Below are 12,393 nucleotides of genomic sequence, written 5' to 3'. Positions count from 1 at the left end.
ACCATGGTGAGCAGAAAGGCATCTCAGAACGCACAACACATCAAACCCTGAGGTGGATGGGCTACAATAGCAGAACACCACATTCGGGCTCACCCAAACTGGACAGCTGAAGACTGGAAAAGGACCAGGTGATTTTCTTCCTAATCTTCATCTGTCCAGTTTGTGTGAGTCTGTGCCCATGGTAGCCTCAGGTTCCTGTTCTTGGCTGACAGGTCATGTGGTCTTCTGCTGTTGTAGACACAGAGAACACACTTTTTCCCCATTCTGATGTTGATGTGAACATTAACTGAAGCTCTTGACCTGTATCTGCATGATATTTTGCATTGTGCTGCTGCCACTTGATTGGCTGATTAGATAACTGCATGAATGTGCAGGTGTATAGGTGTTCCTATGGTGTATACATTTGCACTGCTTTGTCCTGTGGATTAAAAAGCGATCCAACACTATGGTTAGAAATTGCATGTATGTGTTTTTTGTCCCAAATAGAATCATACAATGTGGGGTTTTCTTGTCTATTTTCTCACTTCCACTTTCTGCATTATTTTTGCCAATCAAGTGTCTGGTCACTATCTTTTCCTTACACATGATTTCAAGGCATTTTGCATGTGGCTCAATATTTAAATCAATACGGGAGTTGTTCCGTAAGCAGACAGTGACTGATTATACAATATATTTTAAGCCTGAAGATGCCACTCATTAGAACTAATAAAGCTCCTCAGATGGGTGGTGATGTGTTCAAGTTTACTGCACAAGTCCAGTTTCCTAGATTAATGATTCCCAACCCTCATCCTCTTGCTGTTTTCCCAGCATACAAATATCCAGAAACAGAGTCAGAAAATACTGGCCCAGATTTCATTTTTAGAAGACATTTTAGGCATGTACAGTGCGAGCTCCATGAAGACATGGTTTGACAAAGTTGGAGTGGAAGATTTCGAGTCGTCTGCACAGAGCCATGAACACCTTTGGGAAAATTTGGAACACTGACAGGCCTCCTCACCATCAGTGCTCGCCCTCACTAATGCTCTTGTGGCTGAATGAGCAAATCCCCACGGCCACGGTCCAAAATCTAGCGGAAAGCCTTCCCAGAGAGTGGAGGTTATTATAACAGCAAAGGGAAAATAAATCTGGACTGGGATGTTCAACAAGCACATATGAATGTGATGGTCAGGTGTCCACAAACCTTTGGCCATATAGTGTACCAGTCTGGTATTATTATGAATGGATAATATAAAATATTACAGAAGGGTGATTCATTTATTGTACAATAGTGTTTTCAGTTCTTTAAAATCGTAGTATTATGGGCAATATAGGCTGTATAGTCTCACAAATCCTGAGTGAAACCCCTGTCTGTTCCTCTATCAGTGTCTATGTGGCTTTTACCCATAGCTATGGTTCTGTGCAATCAGGCAGTACTGTAGTATACGCTGTGTTTAGTTTAGGTGTTGTATGCGAGGCGTCAGTGTTTATCTTACATTTTTATTGTGTCCTTTCATACAAATTTGCTACTTTGTAGAGTGTTTTTTTCTTTTACAAATATTTTGTATGTCATTTTCTTTCAGCCTTATACCATGTAATACAGTGTATAAATGACTTGTAATGAAATATTATAAATAGACAAGCAAACAACCAAATGAATAAATACATATGTTGCTGTATTAAGATGCTTTATTTGTGCATTGTTGATATTGCTAGAAGGTATACATAAACTTTAATGAGCTCAATGCAGATTATGAGTAATTAGAGCATTTGTGTCTATGATCTACCAGATGATTTGGTTTCTTAATGCGCTATTAATATATAATCATTTCCACTGATTTGCTTTGATTATATTAAACATAAAAGTGATGCATTTGTCATTTCATGATTTTGTTTAAACTCCACAGCCTGCAGTGTAAGAGCTTAAATCACGATCCTTGCAGTATGTACGCCATGCCACCCTGCAAAAAAAAAAAGTAAGATAAATAAATGTATAAATCATATACATACAGTGGGGTCCAAAAGTCTGAGACCACGTTGAAAATCTGGGATTTGTTGTTTTTCTTTAACTGGAAATAAAGTTTTAGAATTTTGAAACTTCTGCAGCAAATATATGACGTGCAACATCTACACTGTTCAATATTCAAGATGTTGCACAATTTCTCCATCACTATTTAAATGTAAGCAAATTTGTGATACTGACCATGTTAACTTCTGTGTACAAAAGGTCATATTTTCCATGAGATTTTCTTATCCCTTATATTGAAGCATGTGTTCAGATGACAGACTGATGGATTTGATCTAACATGGACCATAAGATTTTACACAAACTTGTGGAGTCTGTGTCAGCTCGAGTGCACACTGTCATTAAAGCAAAAAGGGGACATAGCAAATACTAAGAAAAATTTGAAACTGATGTAAATATATCTAAAGATTCTACTTTTCACTCAAGTTATTACTGATCATATCATTTGCATTGAAAACATTTGTGTTATATTGAAAAAGAATGCCAGACAGAAGCATTTTCACTAATGGGTTCAGACTTTTAGTCCCCACTGTATAATTAAACAGTCCTCCATACATGCATTAAATTGATGAGGTAGTCTTACCATGCAGTAATGCCCTGCTGTCTCACTATGGTCTTGGCACACTGAGCAGCTTGTGAGATGTTATCGGTAAGAAGCTCTGTTTGAGAAAGCAAGTGTTAGGACAACTACATGAGCCTTTGCACAACTTCACTGTTTTAGTGGTGAGATTTCCAAGATCAAGGCTCAAAACTTTATAGCTCACATCTAAAAATTACGGGATTTTCAGAATCTTATCATTTCAAGATCTTAATTTGAAGGATAGATCTATGAAAAGTTTCTTACGACTACAGGAGATTTTACACCCGTTAGAGCTAGGGAATTTCCCATTGCTGCACCACCAACGGTTGTTTATCTGGAAAATTCCATAGTCTGTTGATCCATCAGAGTTGTTATTGATGGCTCCGGTGTTGTAGTTAGACTCGTGTTTAGCCAAGCAAACCCCTAAAAAATATTCAGCATTCATACACGTATATAAGTTTAACTTAATGCAACCACTGTACTACAAACATAAAAAAAAGACTTTTTTTAGAATGAAGACAAGTTACTTTTGAAAAAATGCATATTATTCTGAGACTTTTTCAAATTCTGACATTCGGTACATAACATCATATTATTCACGCATGTCAGTTTGAATCCCTGCCTTTTCCAAAGAGGAAGTGTGATGCTCTAGCTGCAAGTTATTTTGCATAAAAATAACTTGGTACTAGTTTCTTCTGTTCTTCCTCTGGGTTTTCCAGTTTCCTACCACCTTCTGAGACATAGCAAGTAAATTGTCTCTTGGTGTGAATGTGTGTGTGCAGTGGACTGGCGTTCCATCCAGGGTGTATTCATATGTCACGCCCAGTGTTCACAGGATAGACTCAGGATCCACTGTGATTTTGACCGTGTAAAGCAGTTACAAGAATAGATAAAATGGAGTAATTTGTGTAGCTCAATAAAACATTCTCTGCACTCATGACTGATGGTATCATACTTTCTCACTCTTAGTAACTGCTTTAGCCTTTCATGGTCATGGTTGATCCAAAGCCTATCCTAGGACCACTGGGCATGAGCCAAGAACACGCCCTGGATGGGACACCAGTCAATTGCATGGCACTATGCACACACATATTCATACCAAGGACAATTTATCTTAGTCAGTCCACTTACTGGCATGTTTTTGGAAGGTAGGAGGAAACCATATGGATACAGGAAGAACATGCGAAACTCCACACAGACAGGAACCCGAGTGCAGGATCAATCCTTGGACCCTGGAGCTGTGAGGCGGCAATGCTACCTGCTGCACCATCACACATACTCTTCTGTATTAATGCATACTGTATTGTATAGTATCCTATTCATATTAATACATCTACTTTAACGATAACTTCTGCAACATCCTTATCTGCAATGGCTTCCTCTGCACAATGAAAAGACGTACTGTATAGTATGTTAAAATACCAGTTTACTCACAGTTAGCTAGACTGATGCCCTGATATCCATCCATGCCATTTGCTTTCATGGCTCTTGCCAGCTCACACCGTTCATAGCGTTTAGCAGTTACAACTGCCAGGAGCAGAAGGAACACCAAAGCCTTCATTGTTCTTCAGTCTGAGACCTAATAACTGTGAAGAATTCTGTGTGTTCTTTGTTCTCTGCTCTGCACTTCTCAGTTATATACGGGTCATATGAGGAAGTTTTTCCCCTGTGATACTGGATACATTTATTCACAGTTGCTTGCACATTGCTGTTGCACTCTTGCCTTCATTTTTTTTTATAAGTGTTGCCTTTGCCTAAGCCATTAACGCAAAGCTCTAAAAGTATTATCCCTCTAATTACAAACTACACATACATACAAACATATAAAGCTTAAAAACATATAATATGGCATATTTGTATGCAGGAAAGTGACACATTTAATTTACTGCATGAAATGGCTACACTTCTTAGCCAGTAAGGAAGGAGGAAGTCTAAAATGTGGTTAGAATTATTCAGTTTTTTTTTTTTCTTTTCATTTCTTTACCTGAAGCAATTGAAAACCATCAAGACGGAACATAAAATCATGCAGAACATAGCCTTAACTCAACTAATAACCTGCAGATTTCTCTAAAAGCATGTGCTGTCTTTTAAAGAGGCTCCATTATTTAATCTTTCACTTACACTGATATTTCACTGCATTATTTCTTTGCTTTAAATGCTGTCACTATAAAGATCTAAATCCTGTTAGGTGAACTTGAACCCATTCACAATAGTGAGAGTGCTGTCACTAACACAAACAAAGGTGAATTATGATATATAAGTGTGTTTGGAAATTCATGAATATTTACCAAATCATTTATCTTCTATCAAACTGTGTTTAGCTCACATGAATAGTTCACATGAACGCCCTCTATCATCCAGACTTCAAAGCTTAATCCCCTGATTCTAGTGGAAATCCATCCATCCATCCATTTTCTGTGCTGCTTATCATACACAGGGTCACGGGGAGCAAAAATCAGGGGACACCCTGGACGGGGTGCCAGTCCATCGCAGGGCACAATCACACGCGCACGCACACACCCATTCACTCAATTTAGACATGCCAATCAGCCTACAAGCATCCTAAAGGGTTAATTAGTTTATACATATAGGGGGAGTTAATAACTTAAAACTTGATTATGTGTGAATAAGTATTGTATGTGAATACATCATATTGTCAGTTTACTTATTCTTTAGGCTTTACAGTATACAGTAAAAACATTACACTGTACTCAAGTACTAGACAAGCTGTAATCTGGGCTGTAGTTCATGTCAACGGCTGGTCATAATTTGTCTGAATATTCCATGTTGTGTTACTTTGATGCTGATAAAAGGAATCCTACTTAGACTTTTTGCAGTACATGCTGCTTACTCCTATACAAATTTAAACATGTTCATATTACTGTAACAAATGTAAACGAGTGTATATTTTTCAGTGTTGTTGAGACTCCATTAATTACTCTTACTTTCACCAAAAGCTGATTATTAACAGTGTACTACTTTAATAAATCAGTCAAACCTTTGAGCAAAAATGTGTATTAAAAAAAAAGTCATCATGGTGATTTTTACTGTAGTGATATCTGATGGTACTTCACACAGCAGAATGAGTAAAAGGAGGAGGAGGAACAGTCGGAGGAGGAAGAGCTCCTGCAGCATGAAACGTGAGTGCTGGTCTATATGTGGCTCCTGGGCAGGGTGTGGATGATAATCCTGTAAAGACTGTCTGAGTCACATGTTGTCGTGAAGCAAATGCCTGGACACAGGATTAGCAGGGACAGGGAATCTAATCTAACCTATTAACATGAATGAGCTAGCTGTAGGACATGAAACTTTAGTAAGGTTGGCCACATACACAATGCTGCATCTTAATTCGCCTACTATCCGTCCTAAATAGTTTCCAAGATTAGAATTAGTGTGTCCCAAATCGTAGTATGTTGAAATGAGGATCCCAAAGGTACCCAGATGGTCTACTATTTCTGGCAGATTTTCGTGGATCCACGGACACTGTTTCAGCAACTCTTGCATGAGGGAGGAGTTTTGTGATGGTTTGCTTTGGCAAATTCAAGGACGCATTTTAGAGAGGAGAAAATGAAATGTAGAAAAATAAATGAAGGGAATGGTAAATTAAATGATATAGTATAAATTATATAAGGAATAAAGAATGAAGAAAAGCTGAAATGCAACGAGGAGTCTGTTTACGGTGACAGTGTGTTTAACCAGACAACAACATTCTCTTCTGGTACATGACGTGTTAGTATGTCCCAGTACTTGAATACTCTTTTGTTACACACTCAAAAGTATGTACTTTTTCTTCACAAAAAAGAGTACATACTTTTAGTGCATAGTATAAGTAGGTGAATTTTGTGGCGTAATTGTACCTGCCAAGTTTGATTCTTGACAGTTGATTCAAGATGGTTTTCAACATTTAGCTTTTCTGTTATTTATGCTCTTTATTCTTTATAAATCTAATGCTAAAAACAAAATGGTATTTAGTCATGTGTAGGTAATTAGTTGTGCTCTAGCTTTGCCAAAATTAAAATGCTTTTGCAGCTCTTGTTGCAAAACATTTTGCTCCTGAACTTCTTATTACTCTTCTTACGGAAAAATGGAGGCAGCAATTTTGAGTTCATCTAAAACATAGGTCAAATTCATGGTCGAATCTCATTCAATTTTTATTCAGTAATATTCAATTATAACTGAAGTGACCTTCTTACAAGATGCAACTTTCAAATCTGCAGACATACCGTCCTACAAAATTGGGGGGGGGAAATCAGACAAAAATATCAGTCTGTCACATGTGGTAGGCCTTTCTCCTCCTTACATTGCCTTGTATAAGTATTCAGCCCAAATATTATGCATGTTCAAATGTTAGACATATTGTGTAAAAGAAAAGACAAAATTCCAATTAAGTGTGGAAATATGGAAGAGTTCAAGGGAGTGAATACATATGAAACGCACTGTATATGGACAACTGGAAATATAAACACGACTGTGGTATAGGGTTAAATGTACTCAAAATACTCATGTGTAAATACACTACAGCTGCTGCTACCGCTCTTGGGCGCAGTACAGCTATTTTGCGAACTGTAAATTAGAAATTCAATATTTCTCATATCATTACTTGTATTTGGATGTAATTCCTTTTACATTTTCATGTGCCTACAGAGACCGTCTCGTCATACAGTTTTCAAAAAAACATCAAGAGTCCCTTGGATTATGTGGTTAAGGAAGACCATACCACTGAAAAGGGAGAGACAGACTCATTTTGCAAAGAAATCTTTTTGTCAGATGAAGAGGAAAAGGAGACTGAAACTTCTAGCAAGGAGATGGCATTTGGACAGGAAAACGATGGCTATAAAAAGGAAAAAACCAACATTACAGTGCAAGTGCATGAGGACAGGAAGCTAACAATCACACATTCAGTGACACTCAATGACTTTGGAAGGTCTCCTCCAAAAATTGTATTTCAGAGATCAGATGAGTTTACAGCAGAAGAACCAGCCAGCATTATGACAGAAGTCACAGCATCCAAAGTTAAATACATGAGCTCAGATATGAGACTAGAGATCAGCGAGATGGTACAGTCAGATAACTCTAATGTCAAGACCACTTTAATTCTGCAAAATGAGAAGGAAAAGGAGAGCCAGAAACTTCAAACGCCAAACAGAGAATATTTTATCCATCCTTATTCATCGAATCAATGTACAAGAAAATATAAACAAAATGGCAAACACTGTGAAAATGTCAGATTTAAAGTCATGACAGAACTGAAGACAAATAACGATTCATCAAGAAATCCAAGCTCATTAAGCAGCCAAGAAGAGATGGACTGCTGTAAAAGCTGCTGCAAAGATCACTTCTGCAGACCTCACACTGCTGGACACACAGACACTGATTTCACACTGGTGGATGGATCATCTACATGTTCATCACCTTATGGGTTCTGGCTGCCACACAGACGGTTATCACAACCCGGCAGTCATAGCAACGAGACGTTATGGGATATTCCACCTCCACCCAGGTTTGCTGATAAGGAAAGTGATATACTACAGGACCTCACAAAGAATGTAGTGTCCTGTCATATAAATGACAGTAATGTGTTCAAAGAACAGGAGGACCCTCAGCATGACCCAAAAGATTTGGTGTCAAGTTGCCAGTATTCAATACCAAGGACAGATAAAACGGCTCGCTGTACTCAACCTTATGAACTTGATGCTCAAAAAACCTTCTTGAGATCATCGGCATCAGTAAGTCACAACCATAAAGGGAATATCCAAATGCATAACAACAGCACCAATTCTCAATCAAGTAGTTACACCGACGTACCAAGAAAAAGGCGCAGAACTTACCCAGGAGTGGGGTATCACTCAGGTCACAATGAAGAAAGCAAAAGCTCATGCAGAGGGTCTTTTTCTTCTGGCACACTCTCCTCATTTTTCATGCAGTCACTACTCTGTCAGGCAGAGAATGCCGCTAGATACCATCTAGAGAATGAGAAAGTAGGCATTTCTGAAAGAAAGAATCACAATTCCTTCAGCAGCACCAGTTCCCAACCAAGCTCAAGCTCCTTCTGTGGTGCTTACACCATCAAAGCATACAGCTCAACAAAAAACCCATTTTATCCAACAGTGTTTGACAAGACTTCGGAAGATGTCTTTCCAAAGTGCCAACACGAACAAGTAGAGCCAGCAGAGGTTGCTGATCAGATATGTGGGGACAGAACTGATCAGGAGAGTTCCTCAGTAGACCCACTGGAAAAGAGTGAGGTGAATGAAAGTGGCTTTGATGAAGACATGATGGAGGTGGAGAGTCCAGTAGCTCTAACTGATGACACCCATCAGAAGAATCTGCTTATCCATGTGACCCCACCTTTGGTTTGCAGCTTAGAAGAGTGCATTTCCGATGGGTTCCACAAAGGATCTAAAGCACAAATAAATGAGAGGCAAGAAGCTGTTAGCACCCAAAAAAGTACCGTTATAGGGGGATATGAGCAGAGATCTCTGCACAATTACTCTATGAGTGAAGACATTGTACAAAACCATCAAGCAGCAACAGAACCAACTTCTGTGTCTCCAACAAAACTCCTTGAGGACCAGAGACAACATGTAGATGTGGAGGAACACAAACAGCTCTCCCACACACGAGCAAGACGTACCTCCTCACAGTCAGCTAAGGCCTGTAGCCAAACAGAAAAACTTCTGAATAGAACAGGTACAGAACTTTATCAGACACACAAGTGGCAAACTAACCCTGACTTGTGACATGAATTCCTCTAGACTTCTGTCTGAATATCTCTATTTGTGCAAACTGTGAAGACAGTGCTGTTATTATTCTGTATTTTGCTTTTATAGCCTCAGCAAAGGTCAAGGAGCACCTGAAGCCTGGAGACAGTATTCCCAAAGATTCTGAAGAAACCTCAGACCACTGGGCAAAGAAACGCAGGCTGTTCAAGGAGAGCAGACAGTGGGGTTCTACAGAAGAGAGTTCCATGACTAGCAACATCACTGACGAATCAGGTGATAATGTTATAAAAGTCGACAGAGAGTCTGTACATAATCACAAACCTACAGTGGTCAGCAGAGATCCGGGAAGACTCAGGCAAACTTAATAATGCATGCATGAGGATTCTTTTATTCATTCATTTTCAGTAACCATTTTATCCTGGTCAGGGTCATGGTGGATCCAGAGCCTATTCCAGGAACACTGGGTGTGAGGCAGGAAAACACCCTGAATGGGTCAACAGTTCATCACGGCGCACACACATACACACAATCATTCGCCCCTATGGGCAATTTAGAGTAGACAGTCCACCTACTGGCATGTTTCTGGATGCTGAGAACCTGGAGGAAACATACTCAGACAAAAATTGCCATTCAAATTTTTTGTCTTCCACATTGGAATTAACAAATGAACTAACAAACGAATAGTCCACCAACAAGACTTTCACTGTATAACATTATTTCTATTAAAAAAAAGGCATTATTATAAGGTGTTTTTTCTTTTTTTTCTTTTTTTTTTGGGCAGACACCATGAATTCTGAGGACACCCGCTCAGTTGACATGACACTCCGAGACATTGAAGAGAGAGGTTTTTATACTGAGACGTTCCACTCAGCATCATGGATTTATCGGGGAGATGACTCCAATCCAAATGAAACGATACAATGCCTTAGTAACCGCCCTCGACCTATAGCAGGTGAACACTAATAAGTGATGAATCATTACGGCAGTTTTCCCTACATGAGCTTTAGGCCAAATTTTTCTATATGAGATAAAATAGTCTTAATAATGTACTGAAATTTATTATGTTTTTTTAAGTTCGTGAACGAACTGTGAAAATCAGCAAAGGAATGGGAGAATATCCGTGGGGGTTCAGAATTCAGTATTCCAAACCAATTATTGTGACAGAAGTTGACACAAGTAAGTGGACCAGATAAATAGCATAAATAGCATACATATCAAGATCACACTGTTACTACGACACATTTTTCCTGCTGGTTGCAGATGGAGCGGCAGAGGAGGCAGGGTTAAAAGTTGGAGACTATGTGCTGGCAGTTAATGGTACCGATGTCACGGGTGTGCCACACTCAGAGGCAGTTGATCTCGCTCGGCAAGGTATGGCAGGCTTACAGACACTACATCTGGCCATGCTCGGATTATCAACATGGTGGCAAGGATTTATTAAAGCTCTAGTTGAAAGTGTGCCTCAGGCCAAAATCATTTCTTGACTACTACTGTTGTGTTATTTTAAACTTGCTGAAATTGGGACAATACAGCATGGAACTCATCTATACACCTAAAAATCTGTATCTTCTGATACTAATTTTACATTTTTAGTAAGCGAGTAAGCAGAGACAGGCAGTGAGATCCAAAAAGAGACAAAGAACAAATCCAGAGATCAAAGAGCCGAGTGGAACAAGAAGAAAAAAAGCAGACATAATCCAAAAACCTTTTACCATAAGACAGAAAATGACCTCAATAAACCATAGAACACTATATTTACAGAGAATGCTCAGAAATGCAAGAATTCACAAAGACTAACAGCGGAGATATATATAGGACAGGAGCTATATATAGGACAGGAAACCCTGAGTGCTGATGTGACCAGCAAACAATGATCAGTTAATTATTTACTTAGAAAACCTATACAGGTTATGTTTTTTCTCTTTAATCTTTGTGACATGTCAAACAGGCCCTGATCTCCTGATTCTGACCATTGGCTCGGATATCGGTCGTACCCCAAATACACCGAAGCCTGCGTGTCGAGGCTACCTGCACAAACGCACACAGTCCAGTTTGCTCAAAGGCTGGAGGAAGAGGTGGTTTGTGCTCAGACATGACTGCTGCCTTTACTACTACAAAAACAAAAGAGTGAGTTTATTTTTCTTCTCTAATTGACTGTCTCTACATAGACTTTATAAAAAGCAATAATTTTGAGAATGAACTATAAGAGGTGGGTGAGAATGTGGACTTTACCAGTGTATCCAGAACTGAGCTGCATTTCTGTGTGTGTGTGTGTGTGTGTGTGTGTGTGTGTTAGGATGAAGGAAAGAGCCATGCTTTGGGATCTATGCGGCTGGAAGGTGCAGTGGTGGAAGCTGACACCAGTCTGGGGAAGCCATTTGTGTTCAGATGTTCTCCTGTTGCTGGAAATCGTGTTTACTACTTCTGTGCTACGTCAAACCAAGAAATGCGAAGGTGACCATTTACTTATTAAGAAACAGTGAAATTCGTATCAGATCATTATATTAAAATACCTCTCTCTGATAGTGAGTATCAATTCGCCCTTCCCTGTTTCCTTTTAAAATTCATTCCTTATTAAATATTTACCATTAATATTGCCATGAATATTCCTTAAACCAGAAATGTATTATTTGTACTCCTTTAATGAAATCTGATGCTGAAAAAAACAGATGTGCAGCATGTCCTTTTCCAACAGTGGTTAAGGCTCTGAGGTACTGAGCAGAAGGTTGTGCTCTATCTTGGCTGACCCTGCAGTCTGACCCCAGCTTCCTAAGTTAGGATATGCAAAGAAAAGATTTTCAGTGTATTGTAATTGTGATACTGTGACAATAAAGGCTTTCTTCTTCTTATTTCCTTTCTTACAGTTATTCTGAGAAATATGTTGCTTTCTCTTGTTTCTTTATATCCTTTCTTTCCTTTTTTTTAGGTGGTTGGAAGTTTTGGAACGAGCAGTTCACCCCATTACGCAGGTAAAACCTTTGAGCTGGAAAAAATCTGGAAAGTATCTACATTTATGTGCAATAGTCAAGATATCCGTGATAAGATCTAGACAAAGTAGACTTCCAAATATACTATACTGATAATAATAG

General features: G+C 38.9%; 1 protein-coding gene and 1 long non-coding RNA gene across 2 annotated transcripts; one reads left to right on the top strand and one right to left on the bottom strand.

Annotated features, from left to right (window-relative positions):
• Nucleotides 1-1,647: 1,647 nt before the first annotated feature.
• On the bottom strand, nt 1,648-4,234 carry LOC128321030 (lysozyme C-like). Its single transcript, XM_053241539.1, has 4 exons — nt 4,017-4,234; nt 2,847-3,005; nt 2,586-2,661; nt 1,648-1,937 (listed from the first exon to the last, which is right to left on the bottom strand). Exons 1-4 carry the CDS (start codon nt 4,141-4,143, stop codon nt 1,871-1,873), a joined length of 429 nt encoding a protein of 142 aa, XP_053097514.1. The 5' UTR covers nt 4,144-4,234; the 3' UTR covers nt 1,648-1,870.
• A 4,547-nt stretch (nt 4,235-8,781) lies between these two features.
• LOC128321032 (uncharacterized) lies at nt 8,782-10,480 on the top strand. The gene is made up of 3 exons (XR_008304616.1): nt 8,782-9,577; nt 10,086-10,256; nt 10,379-10,480. It is a non-coding gene; the product is annotated as an uncharacterized LOC128321032 (long non-coding RNA).
• Nucleotides 10,481-12,393: the final 1,913 nt, after the last annotated feature.

This window comes from Pangasianodon hypophthalmus, chromosome 17 (assembly GCF_027358585.1).
Source record: "Pangasianodon hypophthalmus isolate fPanHyp1 chromosome 17, fPanHyp1.pri, whole genome shotgun sequence".
In the NCBI taxonomy this organism is placed as follows: domain Eukaryota; kingdom Metazoa; phylum Chordata; class Actinopteri; order Siluriformes; family Pangasiidae; genus Pangasianodon; species Pangasianodon hypophthalmus.
This window is presented reverse-complemented; position numbering and strand designations above follow the sequence as displayed.